General features: G+C 43.7%; 1 protein-coding gene across 1 annotated transcript in view; it reads left to right on the top strand.

The window, feature by feature from the left end:
• The window catches only part of LOC126282040 (bumetanide-sensitive sodium-(potassium)-chloride cotransporter), a 308,227-nt gene that overhangs the window by 191,546 nt on the left and 96,367 nt on the right, over positions 1-20,314 (top strand). Inside the window, exons 4-5 of the mRNA XM_049981454.1 lie at positions 9,622-9,717; positions 16,416-16,669. Of these exons, the coding sequence (XP_049837411.1) occupies positions 9,622-9,717; positions 16,416-16,669 (350 nt within the window). The remainder of the gene's footprint in view (positions 1-9,621; positions 9,718-16,415; positions 16,670-20,314) is intronic.

Below are 20,314 nucleotides of genomic sequence, written 5' to 3'. Positions count from 1 at the left end.
CCCAGTATGCTGATGACATCGTTTTCCTAGTCCTCTATCCTGCACTCCAGAAATCACGATTGTCCCTACAAGTCCATCCAAATCAGTTTATCTCCCAGTACAACCAATGGTTCCTCAAGATCAACCTTTCCAAAAGCCCGGCAATAATTTTAGGACAAACCATCCAGAGCTTCAGATGGCTCTGAGCACTATGGGACTTAACTGCTGTGGTCATCAGTCCCCTAGAACTTATAACTACTTACACCTAACTAACCTAAGGACATCACACACATCCATTCCCGAGGCAGGATTTGAACCTGCGACCGTAGCAGTCGCGCGGTACCCACAGCTTCCACATCCATGAAATCTGTCTCACCATTTACAACCATACGAGCCTATTAATAAAATATCTTGGCCTAACACTTGATAGCCAACTATCACGGAAACCCCATCTACAAACTACTCAACAGGAACCTCACAATACACTAAAACTACTAACTGGCTGAATTTGGAGATGCTCTCCCTCTGTGATCCTCCAGGCCTATAACCCCTTGATCCGACCTAACCCATCCTTGAAAATATTACACTTGTATCTGCTCCACCTAAGTCAGTCCCTCCAAATCCTTGAAAGTCATGCAATCCGCTTTGCTTTCCATGTCCGTTTACCTTCCTCCACGTCGATTTTCTACCATCGCATCAAATTTCCACCCTTCCCCATCCAAAATGAACACCTCTGCATAGCTTACGCTATCCAAAAACCACATTCCAATAATCCCATTGTTTCCCCCACTGATCACCAACCCTGATATGCTGCCGCAGCTTTAAAAATACATCCCGTCTTCTCTACACTTACACGCACACCATATCCTATCCCGACACAAGTTTGACTCTCCCATGCAATAAAATCCATTCCGATATATATCTGCCCTACCAACTATAATTCCCCAACTATCTCATTCCACACAGGCCTCACCCCTTCCCCTATTTCCCCAGCTTATACCTTCAGCTTTTTAATGAATGTGCAGTATTCCTATCTAAAGTACGTCGTTGTCATTTTAAAAGAATCCTAAGAATCTATTTATTCTTCCTTATATAGAGGATTGTCAAATGAAAACGTGACAGATGGCAAAAAGTAAACTGTATAATATTTCAAAAGTAATCGCCATAACTGCTAATCCCACAAGATGGACAATGTTTGCTGTTGCCTACGGAACCGTGGCTGTACCCCGGAATGCACCTCTTAGTGGGAAGCAAATTGCTGGCCACGAATATCTTTCTTCAGGCCACCAAATATATGTAAATTGTGTGGGGAGAGAATGGGAATGTAGCGAGGCTGTGTAAGGGCTTCCCAGTGAAACTTTATCAGCGTAGTCAAAACAGCTTTAGCAACATGTGAGCACACTAAGCCTGTTTCGAATACACTGCAGAAGTTTCGCTGGAAAGCTCTTACAATCCATCATACTGTCGCGATCTATCCCCATGCGATTTCCGTAACTTTGGATCCCTAAAGAAAAACATTCTTGGCCGTCGATTTGCTTCGGACAAAGAGATGCAGGCCTGGGTTAAATGGTTTTATAGGCAGTCGCAAACAATTTTCGATGAAGGCATTGACGTCTTGCTCACTGATGGATAAATGTATTAACGATTATGGTGATTACTTTTGAAATAATAAAAAATTTGTAGCTTTTTCTGTCTGTCTCGTTTTCATTTAACTGTACCTTATATCTTTACCAGTTAGTCTTTTTGATTTTTGTCTTTGGAAAACGAAGAAAAGATACATTGCATTTTATGTAACTAGTCGTTCAATCAGTTTCTCATAGATTTTAAAAAGTTTTTAATTTTACATCCTTGAAATTAGTTTGCTGAAGAAAAATCCCAGTATGTAGGAGCTTGGGACTAAATTTTTGTTTCGTCAAGCAGTGCTTTGCGTTTGTACCGCTGGCAATCCAGCACTCCGCCCATCTGAGGAGAGCAGAGTGAAATAACGGTAGAGAAAAAAGAAGTGTATCACTTTTTTATTATGTGCGTGGGGAGAAAAAAACCAGCTAATGTCAGTAAATATTATAGTATAATAAAAGTATTGGAGCAATGCCCCGCACAGAGCTGTTATAATACATGTATGGAACGAAGATCGCTTTCATCCAAGTCTCCTGCCTGCTCAACGAACGACCATGTGTAATACTCCTACAACCAATGAGACCATTTCATATGGATACTGCGTAGATATCTTAAAAATTAGTAACTCTTAAAACTGTGCATGTTAACAAACTAAAAATCTAAAGAAGGATGCCAGTAGTAAAAAAGTATAATGAAATTAAAGTGGTAGTCATGTACTAAAAATTATAAAAGAAGAAAACAACGTCATATATTGTGTAAAACATTCTCGGACTTCTTGCCGTTTCAGTGAAGTGTAAAACCTCGAGCTTTCGACTATTATCCCCATATTCTTCGTCAGGAGCAACTGACTTTCAAAGCTGATGCTGTGCTGGCTTTATAAAGCACATTGGTGGCTTCTTAGTTGTCGCGAATTAAGGACTGCTGTCGCATATGGTGTAAATACACTCCTGGAAATGGAAAAAAGAACACATTGACACCGGTGTGTCAGACCCACCATAGTTGCTCCGGACACTGCGAGAGGGCATTACAAGTAATGATCACACGCACGGCACAGTGGACACACCAGGAACCGCGGTGTTGGTCGTCGAATGGCGCTAGCTGCGCAGCATTTGTGCACCGCCGCCGTCAGTGTCAGCCAGTTGGCCGTGGCATACGGAGCTCCATCGCAGTCTTTAACACTGGTAGCATGCCGCGACAGCGTGGACGTGAACCGTATGTGCAGTTGACGGACTTTGAGCGAGGGCGTATAGTGGGCATGCGGGAGGCCGGGTGGACGTACCGCCGAATTGCTCAACACGTGGGGCGTGAGGTCTCCACAGTACATCGATGTTGTCGCCAGTGGTCGGCGGAAGGTGCACGTGCCCGTCGACCTGGGACCGGACCGCAGCGATGCACGGATGCACGCCAAGACCGTAGGATCCTACGCAGTGCCGTAGGGGACCGCACCGCCACTTCCCAGCAAATTAGGGACACTGTTACTCCTGGGGTGTCGGCGAGGACCATTCGCAACCGTCTCCATGAAGCTGGGCTACGGTCCCGCACACCGTTAGGACTTCTTCCGCTCACGTCCCAACATCGTACAGCCGGCCTCCAGTGGTGTCGCGACAGGCGTGAATGGAGGGACAAATGGAGACGTGTCGTTTTCAGCGATGAGAGTCGCTTCTGCCTTGGTGCCAATGATGGTGGTATGCGTGTTTGGTGCCGTGCAGGTGAGCGCCACAATCAGGACTGCATACGACCGAGGCACACAGGGCCAACACCCGGCATCATGGTGTGGGGAGCGATCTCCTACACTGGCCGTACACCTCTGGTGATCGTCGAGGGGACACTGAATAGTGCACGGTACATCCAAACCGTCATCGAACCCATCGTTTTACCATTCCTAGACCGGCAAGGGAACTTGCTGTTCCAACAGGACAATGCACGTCCGCATGTATCCCGTGCCACCCAACGTGCTCTAGAAGGTGTAAGTCAACTACCCTGGCCAGCAAGATCTCCGGATCTGTCCCCCATTGAGCATGTTTGGGACTGGATGAAGCGTCGTCTCATGCAGTCTGTACGTCCAGCACGAACGCTGGTCCAACTGAGGCGCCAGGTGGAAATAGCATGGCAAGCCGTTCTACAGGACTACATCCAGCATCTCTACGATCGTCTCCATGGGAGAATAGCAGCCTGCATTGCTGCGAAAGGTGGATATACACTGTACTAGTGCCGACATTGTGCATGCTCTGTTGCCTGTGTCTAAGTGCCTGTGGTTCTGTCACTGTGATCAAGTGATGTATCTGACCCCAGGAATGTGTCAATAAAGTTTCCCCTTCCTGGGACAATGAATTCACGGTGTTCTTATTTCAATTTCCAGGAGTGTATCTGGTGACGCCACTGCTCCCGTAGTAGCGTAAACATTGCGATGAATATCTCTGCCTCGGCAGCTCGCTTCCATGCACCGCTAAGATAATATCAGCTGTCGCGTTTGAAGTTCTTCTCGCGCATTCTTATTTGTAATGCCTCTGTAATTACAGAATCCCAATATGTAGCAGCTTGGGACCAAATTTTTGTTTCGTCAAACAGTGCTTTGCGTTTGTTTGTATGATTTTTTATATCCCACTGATGTTCCATTCAGTGGACGGCAACGGTACGCATGGACTGACTGATGTGACTGCTTCCGCACTCACAAGGATTGATATAAATCACAGGGATTCTGAGGCCAAGATTGTCCTTAACAGGACATAGCATTTCTTTTAGCTTCTTACAAGACTGGAAAATAGATCTTCCCAGGACTCTGTTTATTTTGCTGGATGTAGCGCCGCAGAAATGAAGTAATACAGTCGTGGCTTACCACGCGAATATTTTCAATATTTTCACATTTCCTTTTCTTGGAAAACGCTGAATTCATATCACTTGAACCATAGCCGTTCCTTCGGAACACGTATTTCAGATGATTAATTTCGGAATCCAGGTGGTCCTCGTCATAAACCTTTTTTTTTCTGTATAACACCATTGTTAAAACTGCTCTATTCTGGATTGGATGATGAAAACTCTGGGTGCTAAGATGTAAATCAATGTGCGTCGACTTGCTGTACAGTCGTGGCTTACCACGCGAATGTTCAATATTTTCACATTTCCTTTTCTTGGAAAACGCTGAATTCATATCACTTGAACCATAGCCGTTCCTGCGGAACACGTATTTCAGATGGTTAATTTCGGAATCCAGGTGGTCCTCGTAATAAACCTTTTTTTTTCTCTGTATAACACTATTTTTAAAACTGCTCTATTCTGGATTGGATGATGAAAACTCTGGGTGCTAAGATGTAAATCAATGTGCGTCGACTTGCTGTACACATAGTGGCGAGACGTCCATTCGACTTTCTTTGTACCAAAACAACATCAGAGAATTTTTTATACAACAGTGCTGTCACGAAAGACTTCGTTCTCAACATCGTATATTATTTGTGGTGGATGAACCCATTATAAAAAAAGAGAGAAAATAACATCGATTAGTACTTGTGGCAGTAAGTTCCATTCCAAACACAAGAGAAAGAATCAGCATATAAGTTAAAAATGTTTCAGTGTTGTAACAAGTTGAAGTTTCCTGGCAGATTAAAAATTATGACCACTCGAACTCGGAGCCTTTGCTTTTTGCTGACAAGTGCTCTACCAACTGAGCTACCCAAGCACGATTCACGACCCGTCCTCACAGCTTTACTTCCGCCAGTACCTCACCTCCTACCTTCCAAACTTCTCAAAAGCTCTCCTGCGAAACAAACAGGACTAGCAGTCCTGGAGGAAATGGCACTGCGAAAAGATGGCCTAGCCATAGCCTGTGGGATGTTTACAGATGTGATTTTCACTGTGCAGCGGCGTGTGCTCTGATATGAAACTTCCTGGCAGATTGAGAATGCCGTTTCACATCAGCACACACTCCGCTGCAGAGTGAAAATTTCATTCTTGCATAAAAATTGGCCAAAAACCGTCTATTTTTCAACTTTGTCTTTCTGTTCAAAATCTCTTCTGGTTTATTGAAGAGGTTAAAAATCTCGGTCTCAACGAAAATACTGAGACGCCCCTTGTCAACTTTATGTAATACCTGCAATGCAGCATCAATATCTTAAGCGGCATGACTCTCACTATGCAGGTGAAGCTTAAAAGACGAAGCATTGCTTTCAATAGTAAGAATTTTTTCCCTGAATCTCGTGTTAGTTAGTCCTAGGTAGAAACAGTAACACGTTCCACAGTTGATTTTATAAGTCCCCGACTTGGTAAAAGGGCTATTATTTTGTGTTGCATGGCAAGGTAATCCAGCACCATGCTAACACCTCTAATCAACGGTGCTTCCCCTAACTTTAACTCTAGTCCCAAATTGTAAGCTCACCGGTCAAAGTATTAGTCACCCACATAAAATAGCACACTCAAACACGCTTAAGCCATTGGTACACGTGACGAGTTAACTAATACTGACGTGACACTTTACAAGTTTAGTGACGTTACATCCTGCTGTTTCACGTTGAGGAGCCATTTCGTCACTTGAAACACAAAACAAGTTCTGCTACTTTTCGGCAGAATACCACGAACAGCAGAACCAATATGAAGCAAGAATGCTCCCTCCATCACAAGCAGAAAACAAGACGCTATACTGTACATGTCGTATTCAGTAAAAGCCCATACTCGGTGGGTTTTATGTTATACGTTACATCAGGGGTGACCAACCCGCGGGACACATGCGGCCCAAAGCAAGTATCTGAGAAGTCCAAAGTTATGGTAGTCTGCTCATTTTCAATTTGAAATTCCGACCACAGGACGTCATTCTTTCGTTGCTCCATATCGATTTAATTTAATTATTTTTTTTCTTAATAGTTGTTATTAGTGTTAAGTAAATTACATGCGGCCCAAAAATACTCGTTTTCTTTCAAATGGACCTGCAAAAAGGCTGGACACCCTTGCATTACACCCTATGTGTATATGCTGTTTCTGGTGTTCAGCAGAAGCCCATATTCGGTGAGTTTTATACGTTAGACCCTATGAGTATATGCTGTTTCTAAAGAGTAGAACGGACACCAGGCGGTCATGTGATCATACATCCCTAGCTTAAGTCTTGGCAGTGAGATGTCGGGTGTGTAAGGTCTGCTATGGGGAATCTGCACCGTAAGTTGGGCGAAAGGAACCCTCGTGTTTGAATGTCCCCATGACCATACCGTGAATGAATTTGGACGGCTTGCTGCGATCTGTAGTCACGATTAAAACTGAGGTGATATTGATATGCGATACAATTTATCGTAACAGATTTCGGGCTACGCGACGGTTATCGGTGCGATACTCGCGTTGCCACTGGGGAGATAAGATACGCGATGCGATGCGCGATACTTGTGTTATGACAAACAACAGAACATCACGAATCACGTTACTAGTCATGGGCTCTTCTGAAGAGACGTTATTCTGGCTTGTCGATATTTAAAGCTGAAACAACTGAAAAACAAAAGGAAGTACTGGGTACATCTGTATAATGCTGTTAATATGCCTTTCTAAGCATATTCTCTCGGGTTATAATATAAAAGTTTACCATAAGTTCTACACCGTCATGCGATCCAATGATTTAACTTGAACTGTAGTCTCATCTGTTCGTCGAAGCCGGTGCACACAATTTATTGGAAGGTGTATATTTAAATGTGTCGAAACTGGGACTTCCTCTATTTATATTCCTGCAATTAATATTTCCAGAAACTTAAATAGGGACTCCTCCATTTCAGTTTCGAATGAAGTAAGTTTTAGAATACGAAACTCTCAAGGAAGTTTATGATTGGTCAATAAGTAATAAAGTGACATTGAACATGAAGAAAACTAATTCCATGAATTTCAGTTTGAAGAGGAAAAATGGCAATGTTAAATTAAATGTAGGTGGCACCTCTATAGACTGTGTAACAAATGCAAACTTTCTAGGTATGAGTATTGATTCTCAGTTGAAGTGGTGTGAATACACAAAGGTACTTGAAAACAGAATGTCATCAGCATGTTATGCCCAAAGAATCCTATCATCAGTGTGTAACAAGCAGTGTCTTTTAGTTACAAATTATTCATATGTACACTCAATTCTTAGCTATAGCATTCTTTTTTGGGGAACAAATGCACACAATATGAACACAATTTACAAACTCGAGAGAAGAGCCATAAGAACAGTAACCAAATATACTAGTCGAGCTCATTGTAAAGATCTGTTCAGAACACTGGGGATTTTAACTGCTCCATGTTAATAAATTTACCAGTCAGCTGTAAACATAAAAATAAATAGCCCTATGTTTTGTATGTTGTCACTTAGAAGCTTGACTTCTTTTACATCGGCAAGAGGCCAAAGATCTCAATATGCAACGCCAGTTTCAACTTCATACCTCTACCCGTTCCTGAGATAAAGGCTTTGAACACTAGGACAGACAGAAAGAAGGACAGACGAAACAAAGTGATCCTAAAAGACATCCGCTTTTACTGATTGAGGCATGGAATCCTAAAAACGATGGTACAGTTTCCACAGCAAATTCTTAACTGTTTCTTTCCTTTCCATTGCTATCTCAGTTTAAGCCAAGATGGTCACCTCTGCCCTCGAATAAGATTTCATAGTATGAATCCACAGTATAAACTGAACAAGCAAAAAGCTTCTAACAGTCTTCTTGTGTGAACGACATATTGACTATACGCAGTACAGAATGTAGCTTTGCTTCATCTACATAAAACAACTTTTTAAGGCAAATCGGATGACTTGAAATTTCACTCCCCGTTTACATACGGTACGATATGAGTTATGTAAAGCGACCAGCACTCCACGCTGTGTTGGGCGATACGATATAGATACGTATTGGTGTCATATCACTGTGCTGGCCGGAGTGGCCGAGCGCTTCTAGGCGCTACAGTCTGGAACTGCGCGAGCGCTACGGTCGCAGGTTCGAATCCTGCCTCGGGCATGGATGTGTGTGATGTCCTTAGGTTAGTTATGTTCAAGTAGTTCTAAGTTCTAGGGTACTAATGACCAAAAAAGTTAAGTCCCATAGTGCTCAGAGCCATTTGAGCCTTTTTTTTTCGACTGCTGTTGACATGACTGTGAAGTGGAAAAGCGAAGCTAAACCAAGACCAGGCACACCTCATGTGCCTGTAAACAGGGACCGTCGAGCGTTGCAAAGAGTGATTTCAAGAAATCGCGTAAAATCAGCGAAAAGAACGGCTCGTGAGTTCCAAAGAGCTACCAGCAGTCCAGTGACCGCAATGAGAGTAGAGTATAAAAAGAATGGAGTATAGTGATTGAGCAAATCCTCGCATGCCACATATTCAGTCTTAAGCGACGCTTAAGTTGGTGTAAAAAGCGACGCCGAGACGCCACCGGCCACAGACGATTAGAAACGGGTGGTTTGGAGTGATGAATCACGCTATGCCCTGAGGCAATCCGTTGGAAGGGTTTGTGTTTGGCGAATGCATAAAGAACTTACTCGCCATAATGTGTAGAGCCATCAGTGCAGTATGGATGAGGTGGTGATATGGTATGGGAGTGATTCTCGTGGTTACACTGTTGTCCCCTTATTATTGTTAAGACAATGCTAAATGTGGAGTTATATGACCACATTTTGTCTGCTGCGTACAGTAGCAGCACAATTTGTAGACGATGATTGCTTGTATTAGCATGACAGTGCACCCTGTCATGAAACAGAATCTGTTTGGCAATGGCTTCTAATCAGTAACGCCCCTAAACTGGACTGGCCTGCCCAGAGTCCCGACCTGAAACCATTGGAACACCATGATTTAGAACGTAGACTTCGTTCTAGATACCAGGGTCCAACATCACTGCCTTCTCTGGTTTCGACTCTGGAGGCAGGACGAGATGCCATTCCTGCACAGACATTCAGACACCTCATTGAAAGTGTCCCCAGCAGGGTTCAAGCCATTATAAAGCTGAAGGATGGACGCAACTCATATTAATGTCCACTTATGGATGTCCGGATACTTTTGATCAGAGACTGTACGATCAACGTAGCACATGTTTTTTTGTTCTAGGTTTGTCGCTGGTTATCATCGCGATTTCGGCCACTGTATGCGTGATCACCACGATGTCCCTGTCTGCCATATGCACCAACGGCGAGGTCAAGGGAGGTATGTGTAAATCTTGTTTATAATTCTCCTTACAACTGGCTGAATTTAATCCACGAAGTGTTCACAAAAGAGAGTAACTAACTGCAGAGTGGTGGGAACGTTACCACTTACTGTATCTTTTTAGTCGGTTTTGAACACCGTTCTTTGTTACTGTTATGTTTCAGCCGCATTGCGTTATTACTGATTCTGGCGTATTAGTTCTGCTTGTCTTACATATAGACCGTCACTGACTACGTTACTAACTGCAACAAATACATTCTCTAATAAATTCCAAAAATTCCTAATAATAGCGTCGCTCCAGCACAGAAATGCAATCTCATTCTGGACACTGGGCCGATTCCATTCCATTGCCCGAATCAGTGGCCACCTCATTCATTGATTCTTGAACAACATTTTCCAACTTTTTTAAATAAATTCAGTCATCATTAACAACAAGGAGTTACAGTCGCTCTGTTCAAAATGATGAGTCTGTTCTTGACGGAAGTCCTGGAAATCGTATCTGAAATTAAAAAACCAAACAATTTTCTTAATCGATAGGATATTTCACACGGAGTATTTTAATTTATTCATTAACTATGCAAAAAACGTGACCAAAACTACACGTTTGTTTCAAACATCCGCAACTTCATCATTTGGTCAATTTCTTTTTAAAAAAAACTGTGCAATTATTCCGTCCGTAGATTAAGAATTTTTTTTTAATTTCAAATAAAATTTGCAGACTGCAGCACTTCCGTCATGGACACACCTCACTTGGACACAGCAACTTTAACTCTTCGGTTGGTGGCTTAATAATGATTGAATTTTTAAAAAATCTGAAAATATTGTCCAAGAATAACGTGCAAAAGGATTTACTTTGACTGCTTCTTTAGTTTTTTGCAAAAACAAATCGTATAGATGGCTAGTTTTGTACGCTGACTGAGTAGAATAAACCCTTACATTCACAAAAGGCAACGATCGTCACCATGTTACAATATAAAATACAAACAAATTATAGTTATTGGCTTTTAATTTCGACGGGTGGATTATGCTTGTCCAGTTCGTCAGTGCTCAGATCCATCACGCGACCTTGTACACCGTAAATATCGTTCGCACATTCTTCTAGCATCCAGGCCTCATTACGACGATTATTTCAGAAATATACACTAAATAGCTTCCAACCGACGCTAAAGTACTTTGAAATACATAGACTCCAGCTTCATTTTATCTACTCAGCGATTACTTCCAACCCATTCGCGTGTTGCCATGATCGTGGGCGCTGATAACCACCAGGTTGAGCGCCTTAAACAAACAGCAACAAAAACAACAAGAAACTTGAGCACACACTGACAGAATTGTATCACTGGCGCTTTCACAGACGCCAACCAGCTGTGCGCCTCCTCTAACTTGACACCCTATACAGTTCACAGACACATGTAGCACAAGTCTAACCAGGGTTACATTACACATTAGTATACTTTGCTATAGACAAGGGCCTTATTGCCGTCAGATCACTGAAGTTAAGCGCTGTCGGGCCTGGCTAGCACTTAGATGGGTCGCTGTCCGAGTCTGCTGAGTGCTATTGGCAAGCGGGGTGCACTCAGGCCAACTGAGGAGCCACTTGACTGAGAAGTAGTGGCACCGGTCACTTCTATGCCGTCTCTATAAGATACTGGAGCGGATGATTCTCAACCGGGTGGCAGAAACTATAGATGGAAAGCTCATAAAGGAACAAGCCGGTTTCAGACCAGGAAGATGTTGTTGTGGGCAAATACTTAGTCTGACGCAACATATAGAAGATGAGTTTGAAAAAAATTAATAACTGGAGCAGCTTTCATAGATCTTACTGCTGCATACGACACGGTAAACCACAGAAAGCTATTGCGCAAATTATATCACCTCATAGGGGACTGTAGGTTGACAATGGTTATTGGTAGTCTTCTGCAGAATCGAAGATTTTATGTCTCCCTAAATGGTAATAACAGTGCAGACTGCAGAAGAATATCTTACCACAAGGAAGTGTACTTTTTCCCATCCTTTATAATGTGTACACTAATGACCAACCTATACCTCAAGATGCAAGACTGTTCGTATATGCTGATGACACAGCTGTGGTGGTCCAGGGGTCCAATTTTGATGCAACATCTGGAAATCTCTCTAGAGCGCTTGAAGAACTGGCTCGATACTACGACGCCAATCACCTCAAGCCAAACTCTGACAAAACCCAAGTATGTGCTTTCCATCTGCGCAATAGAGATGCTGGAGTTGAGCTCGACGTTACATTGCAAGGTAAGAAGCTAAAGCACTGTCCAACACCTAAATACCTTGGGGTTGTACTTGACAGAACGCTTTCCTTCAAGCAGCATTGCCAAAACACCAAGGCTAAAGTCTGCTCCAGAAATAACATCATCCGCAGGCTGACAAACTATGAATGGGGAGCTCAACCATCAGTACTGAGAACATCAGCACTTGCTCTGTGTGTTTCTGCAGCAGACTGCGCAGCGCCAGTACGGGAAGCATCTGCACATGCTAAACAGGTTGATGTAAGTGTAAATGAGACAATGCGAATTGTTACAGGCTGTCTCAGACCCACACCAACGGGTAATTTGTACCTACTTGGTGGAATTGCCCCATCCAAGATCAGAAGGCAGGTGGCAGCAGACACTGAGAGAACAAAGAAAGAAACAGATTCTCGACACCCACTGAATGGGCACGCCACTCAGGCTCGGAGGCCTAAGTCTAGAAATAGCTTTATTGCAAGAACCAAGATCCTTGACGGTTCTCAGGAAGATAATAGAGTCCGTAAATGAGAGAATGAACAAACCGCACTGCAGATAATACCAAAAGAGCAAATGGCACCTGGAAACAACCATCCTTATACAGTGTGGAGAACACTAAATAGGCTGAGGGCTGGTGTACCCAGATGCAAAACTAAACTGTGCAAGTGGGGACTGCTGACTAACGATGACGACGTTCTCTGCGGATGCGGAGAGGTACAAGACGAGGCACAGCTGCGCATGTGCCGACTACTGCCGGAGCCCTGCAGTTTTAGTACCTGTTACAATCCAACGACAAAGCCGTAGCGGTGGCTAACTATTTGAAAAAAAAATTGATCTGGACACGGAAAAGTAAGTAAGTACCGGTTACGAAAACTGACAACAGTGGAAGAGCGGTGTGCTACCACACGCCGCCCCGTATCCGCCTCCGGAGACGTTTTAAAGGCTGAAGATGACACGACGGCCGATTGGTACCGTTGGGCCTTCCAAGCCTGTTCAGACGGTGTTTGTTTGTATTCTTTGCTATACAGGGTGGTCCATTGATCGTGACCGGGCCAAATATCTCACAAAATAAGCGTCAAACGAAAAAACTACAAAGAACGAAACTTTTCTAGCTTGAAGGGGGAAACCTGATGGCGCTATGGTTGGCCCGCTAGATGGCACTGTCATAGGTCAAACGGATATTGTTGTGTTGGCAGAAGAGCCAACACCGTTGTTCTAGTGGGGGCCGAAATGCACGCGTTTTAGCTCACGCAGGCTGGCGTGAGGAGGGAAGAACTATACTGACGTGAGGTCTGGAACATGACAAGATATTAGAATTCAGAAAGCGGACGTAATTAGTTTGTTACTTAACTTTAATCCATTAATGATGAACTTCGCTCTTGACGGTACATGATTCACAATATCAATATCAATAGTAACTGAATATGGCGCCTTGCTAGGTCGTAGCAAATGACGTAGCTGAAGGCTATGCTAAACTGTCGTCTCTGCAAATGAGAGCGTATGTAGCCAGTGAACCATCGCTAGCAAAGTCGGCTGTACAACTGAGGCGAGTGCTAGGAAGTCTCTCTAGACTAGACCTGCCGTGTGGCGGCGCGCGGTCTGCAATCACTGATAGTGGCGACACGCGGGTCCGACGTATACTAACGGACCGCGGCCGACTTAAAAACTACCACCTAGCAAGTGTGGTGTCTGGCGGTGACACCACAGATATCAACTGCGTTTTTTAAAATAGGAACCCCCATCTTTTATTACATATTCGTGTAGTACGTAAAGAAATATGAATGTTTTGGATGGACCACTTTTTTCGCTTTGTGATAGATGGCGCTGGAATAGTCACACACAAATGGCTCACAATTTTAGACGAACGGATGGTAAAAGGTAGGTTTTTTAAATTAAAATACAGAACGTAGGTACGTTTGAACATTTTATTTCGGTTGTTCCAATGTGATACATGTACCTTTGTGAACTTATCATTTCTGAGGACGCATGCTGTTACAGCGTGATTACCTGTAAATACTACATTAATGCAATAATTGCTCAAACTGATTTCCGTCAACCTAAATGCATTTGGCAATACTTGTAACGACATTCTTCTCAACTGCGAGTAGTTCGCCTTCAGTAATGTTCGCACATGCATTGACAATCCTCTGACGCATGTTGTCAGGCGTTGTCGGTGGATCACGATAGCAAATATCCTTCAACTTTCCCCACAGAAAGAAATCCGGGGACGTCAGATACGGTGAACGTGCGGGCCATGGTATGGTACTTCGACGACCAATCCACCTGTCATGAAAATTGCTATTCAATACCACTTCAACCGCACGCGACCAATGTGCCGGACATCCATCATGTTGGAAGTACATCGCCATTCTGTCATGCAGTGAAATATCTTGTAGTAACATCGGTAGAACGTTACATAGGAAATCAGCATACATTGCACCATTTAGATTGTCATCGATAAAATGGGGGCCAATTATCCTTCCTCCCATAATGCCGCACCATACATTAACCCGACAAGGTCGCTGATGTTCCACTTGTCGCAGACATCGTGGATTTTCCGTTGCCCAATAGTGCATATCATGCCGGTTTACGTTACCGCTGTCGGTGAATGACGCTTCATCGCTAAATATAACGTGTGCAAAAAATCTGTCATCTTCCCGTAATTTCTCTTGTGCCCAGTGACAGAACTGTACACGACGTTCAAAGTCGTCGCCATGCAGTTTCCGGTGCATACAAATTTGGTACCGGTGCAATCGAAGTTGATGTAGCATTCTCAACACCGACGTTTTTTAGAATCCCGGTTCTCGCGAATTTTGTCTGCTACTGATGTGCGGATTAGCCGCGACAATAGGTGAAACACCTACTTGGGCATCATCATTTGTTGCAGGTCGTGGTTGACATTTCACATGTGGCTGAACACTTCCTGCTTCCTTAAATAATGTAACTATCTGGCGAACGGTCCGGACACTTGGATGATGTTGTCCAGGATACCGAGCAGCATACGTAGCACACGCCCGTTGGGCATTTTGATCACAATAGCCATACATCATCACGATATCGACGTTTTCCGCAATTGGTAAACGGTCCATTTTCACATGGGTAATGTATCACGATGCAAATACCGTCCGCACGGGCGGATTGCTACGTGATACCACGTACTTACACGTTTGTGACTATTACAGCGCCATCTATCACAAAGCGAAAAAAGTGGTCCAACTAAAACATTCATATTTCTTTACGTACTACACGAATATGTAATAAAAAATGGGGTTTCCTATTTTTAAAAAAACGCAGTTGATATCCGTTTGACCTATGGCAGCGCCATCTAGCGGGTCAACCATAGCGCCATCTGGTTTCCCCCTTCAAGCTATAAAAAGTTTCGTTCTTTGTAGTTTTTTAGTTTGTAAGTAGGCTGTTTACGTTTTTACGTTTTCTTATTGGTAACGCCACGTAGCGCTCTGTATGAAAAATCACTGGCTGTGCTGCGCGCAGTCTGTGGCTAGTTTGCATTGTTGTCTGCCATTGTAGTGTCGGGCAGCGGCAGCTGGATGCTAACAGCGCGTAGCGTTGGGCAGTTGGAGGTGAGCCGCCAGCGGTGGTGGACGCGGGGAGAGAGATGGCGGAATTTTGAAATTTGTAAGAATTGGTCTCATGAACTGATATATATATATATATATATATATATATATATATATATATATTATGACTATTAAGGTAAATACATTGTTTGTTCTCTATTAAAATCTTTCATTTGCTAACTATGCCTATCAGTAGTTAGTGCCTTCCGTAGTTTGAATCTTTTATTTAGCTGGCAGTAGTGGCGCTCGCTGTATTGCAGTAGTTCGAGTAACCAAGATTTTTGTGAGGTAAGTGATATGTGAAACGTATAGGTTAATTAATGTTAGTCAGGGCCATCCTTTTGTAGGGAGTTCTGAAAGTCAGATTGCGTTGCGCAAAAAAAATAATTGTGTGTCAGTTTAAGCACAGTCATGTATAAATTTTTCCAAAGGGAACGTTTCAAGTTTGACGCTTATTTCGTGAGATATTTGGTGCGGTCACTGTCAATGGACCTCCCTGTATACAGTCCCTTTGATAGTTTACTAAATATTCTGTGAATAATAAACTTAATTCGAAAAAAGATATATAAATCAATTCTGTATAATTATTCTGACTTTATAAGTAATTACTGTATATCACTGTATACACGGGTTGTATTACATAAACAAAAAGACATTAGTAAAGTATGTAGTAATTGTCTCCACTAGATGGGTGTAGCCATAGGTCTATCACGACGTTACTAGGGTTTTATCAACACTTTAATCTCTCACTGCATGATGCACAAACTCTGTTGAGTTCTCTTTGAGCTACATTTCGTGTCATATCAAGTTTCCTCAGCTTTATGTCTTGTGCCTGTGTAATATTATATCATAATCTCCGCCACAGGTGGTATCTACTTCATCATCTCTCGGTCTCTGGGCCCCGAATTCGGCGCTAGCGTAGGCATCGTTTTCGCCTTCGCCAATGCCGTCGCCGCGTCCATGAACACCATCGGCTTCTGCAACTCTGTCGGCGACTGGCTCGAGGAGTATAACACCAAAATCGTCGATGGCGACGTCAACGACGTTCGTATCATCGGTGTCCCTGCCATCGCCGTCATGATCGTCATATGCGCCGTCGGTATGGAATGGGAATCCAAGGTAAGCACATTACACGTACTCTGTCGACAACACAAAATTTCGCTAAATTTTCACACATTCTACTTCCGATCTAGGTAGCCTTTGTGCCGGCGTGTTATATAGGAAGGTCGTTCGATAATTAATGCCACAATTTTTTTACAGCCATTAACACAGGATGGGCAAAATAAAACAGACCTAAAAATGTTTATTACGACTGACACGGGACTGGCCCATGTTGATAAACTGGAGAATTGCCCATTATAAAAAAATGCTGGAAACTGGATTTTGCTGCACCAACAGGTTGCTGTCACATGTTTGCGGGTGCCCAACTCTCGCCTGATCTGTCTAGAGTACTTCGCTGTGCCATTGCGTTCGAGTGAGTGAGAGGAACAGCCACTTAATGACTGGTTGAATGACGCACAAAATGGTGCACTCGATAAAACAGCGCGTGTTAATTGTCGAGCGTTATGCAAACACAAATTGCGAAAAAAAGAGTGAATATCTCCTTGCGTGCGAGTTTAAGACTGGAAGTATTTTGATAAACCTCCACCAAAGTCTGCAATACAGTACTTCAGAAACAGAATGGCACGAAACATGCTCTTCAGCAAATAAAATCCGTAACAATCGGAAAATAGTTCGAATGAAATTAATACCCCTACCTGCATACAGGCGTTGATATAAGTCAATAGGGACAGTTGAAAATGTGTGGCCCCGACCGGGACTCGAACCCGGGATCTCCTGCTTACATAGCAGACGCTCTATCCATTTTTTTTTTTTTAATTCAAGTTGATCTCATTTTTGTTCTATATTATTCGTTGAATTTGTTCATGGCGGACGTCCTATGGCACTTGTTGAAGTTCTTCGTAGATACCTTACCCCAGTTTTTTTATTACAGAGGGCAGCTAACCCTCTGACCGAACACGCTGAGATAACGTGCCGGTATCCATCTGAGCCACTGAGGACACAGAGGATGATAGTCCGTCTGCAGGAACTTACATCTGGCAACTTATTGTCCTGCACTGTGTTCATAGTGCGTCTGCCCATTACACTCATTACTCGCGGCTTTTTACCGATTCCCGTAAGAGTTCGGGCTCTGTTTGTGCATCTGCACAGAAGATGGTCAAATGGCCGGCGAGCCTTAACATAGGCAGACGAAATCTCCACGCCATTTATCTAAGCGAGAAAAGAGATCGTCGAGTCGAGATATTATCAAAAAAGAACTGCGTTTATATCCTTACAAAGTTAGTACTGTATAAGAGAAGATCAAAAATTTTACATTTCAGGGCATTACGGCAGCGTACGCCATATGCAATGCAGCATGACTCGGATTCGCGTATATAGGCACTGAAATGTAGGCAAGGTATTGGTGTGGTATTCGTGTCTTTCCGTCATACATGCGGTAAACGCGAAACGAGAACTATGACGACGTTGTTACTAAACGCGTCGAAACAGGACCAGCATGCTGTTATTCGTTTCATTGCTGTCGAAGGAGAAACACCAAACCTCCGTTGTGGAATCGCTAGCTGCTGCTTCATGATGACGCACGCCCCCGTATCACAAATGTCGTAACGTTGAAGTTACCCCAAGTCACATGGGAGACACTCGAGCACCCGCCCTGTAGTGCTGATACAATACTGGCCATTAAAATTGCTACACCAAGAAAAAATGCAGATGCTAAACGGGTATTCATTGGACAAATAGATTATACTAGAACTGACATGTGATTACATTTTCAAGCAATTTGGGTGCATAGATCCTGAGAGATCAGTACCTAGAACAACCACCTCTGGCCGTAATAACGGCTTTGATACGCCTAGGCATTGAGTCAAACAGAGCTTGGATGGCGTGTACAGGTAAACCTGCCCACGCAGTTTCAACACGATACCACAGTTCATCAAGAGTAGTGACTGGCGTATTCTGACGAGCCAGTTGCTCGGCCACCATTGACCAGACGTTTTCAACTGGTGAGAGATCTGGAGAATGTGCTGGCCAGGGCAGCAGTCGAACATTTTCTGTATTCAGAAAGGCCCGTACAGGACCTGCAACATGCGATGGTGCATTATCCTGCTGAAATGTAGGGTTTCACAGGGATTAAATGAAGGGTAGAGCCACGGGTCGTAACACATCTGAAATGTAACGTCCACTGTTCAATGTGCCGTCAATGCGAACAAGAGGCGACCGAGAAGTGTAATCAATGGGACCCCATACCAAAACGCCGGGTGATACGCCAGTATGGCGATGACGAATTCACGCTTCCGATGTGTGTTCACCGCGATGTCGCCAAACACGGATGCGACCATCATGATGCTGTAAACAGAACCTGGATTCATCCGAAAAAATGACGTTTTGCCATTCGTGCACCCAGGTTCGTCGTTGAGTACACCATCGCAGGCGCTCCTGTCTGTGAAGCAGCGTCAAGGGTAACCGCAGCCATGGTCTCCGAGCTGATAGTCCATGCTGCTGCAAACGTCGTCGAACTGTTCGTGCAGATCGTTGTTGTCTTGCAAACGTCCCCATCTGTTGACTCAGGGATCGAGACGTGGGTGCACGATCCGTTACAGTCATCCGAAAAAGATGTCTGTCATCTCGACTACTGGTGATACGAGGCCGTTGGGTTCCAGTACGGCGTTGTGTATTACCCCCCTGAACCCACCGATTCCATATTCTGCTAACAGTCATTGGATCTCGACCAACACGAACAGCAATGTCGCGATACGATAAACCGCAATCGCGATAGGCTGCAACCCGACCTTTATCAAAGTTCGAAACGTGATGGTACGCATTTCTCCTCCTTACACGAGGCATCACAACAATGTTTCACCAGGCAACGCCGGTCAACTGCTGTTTGTGTATAAGATATCGGTTGGAAACTTTCGTCATGTCGGTACGTTGTAGGTGTCGCCACCGGCGCTAACCTTGTGTGAAGCCTCTGGAAAGCTAATCATTTGCATGTCACAGCATCGTCTTCCTGGCGATTAAATTACGCGTCTGTAGCACGTCATCTTCGTGGTGTAGCAATTTTTATAGCCAGTAGTGTACTTAAACCTAATTAACCCAAGGACATCATACACATCCAAGCCGGAGGCTGGATTCGAACCTGTGACCTTAGCAGCAGCGCTGTTCCAGACTGAAGCGCCTAGATCCGCTCGGCCACAGCGGCCAGCCATACATGTCCTTTCAGAAAAATGGCGTAAGACCGGCGCATTGAAATCTTATTATATTGATAGATAGGGTCTTCTATCCATATGGGTGCGGAATAACATTGTGTATTGGAATCCTGAGTAAAATCAACCTGCTAACAGAAAAAAATGTGTTGCATTAACTATTGAACGCCCCTGGCACTGATGTAATGTTGTTCAGTAAATCATCCTCAGTCATGAATAGAAATATCTGCACTCATACCCGTTACAACCTGTCTAACGAAATGTTGTTTCAGATGCTTCAGATCTGCATGTTTCTTCTGCACGTGTCCCAAATTTCGAACAATTCCTACATATGACAAAGGCGTAGTGAATCATCGAAATGGCGTCTAGCAAGTTGGTGTGGAAAAACAGACAGTAGTGAAAATCAGTTAACGTTTTTACATTGTATAGTAGTGATGTTGTTGATAGGAGTACTTGGGTGATGGTAAAGAGAGTTTAATGCGTCAGTAAGAGCAGACAACAA

Source organism: Schistocerca gregaria, chromosome 7 (assembly GCF_023897955.1).
Source record: "Schistocerca gregaria isolate iqSchGreg1 chromosome 7, iqSchGreg1.2, whole genome shotgun sequence".
Classification (NCBI taxonomy): Eukaryota; Metazoa; Arthropoda; class Insecta; order Orthoptera; family Acrididae; genus Schistocerca; species Schistocerca gregaria.
The sequence above is the reverse complement of the archived record's forward strand: the minus strand, read 5'-3'. Positions and strand labels throughout refer to the sequence as shown.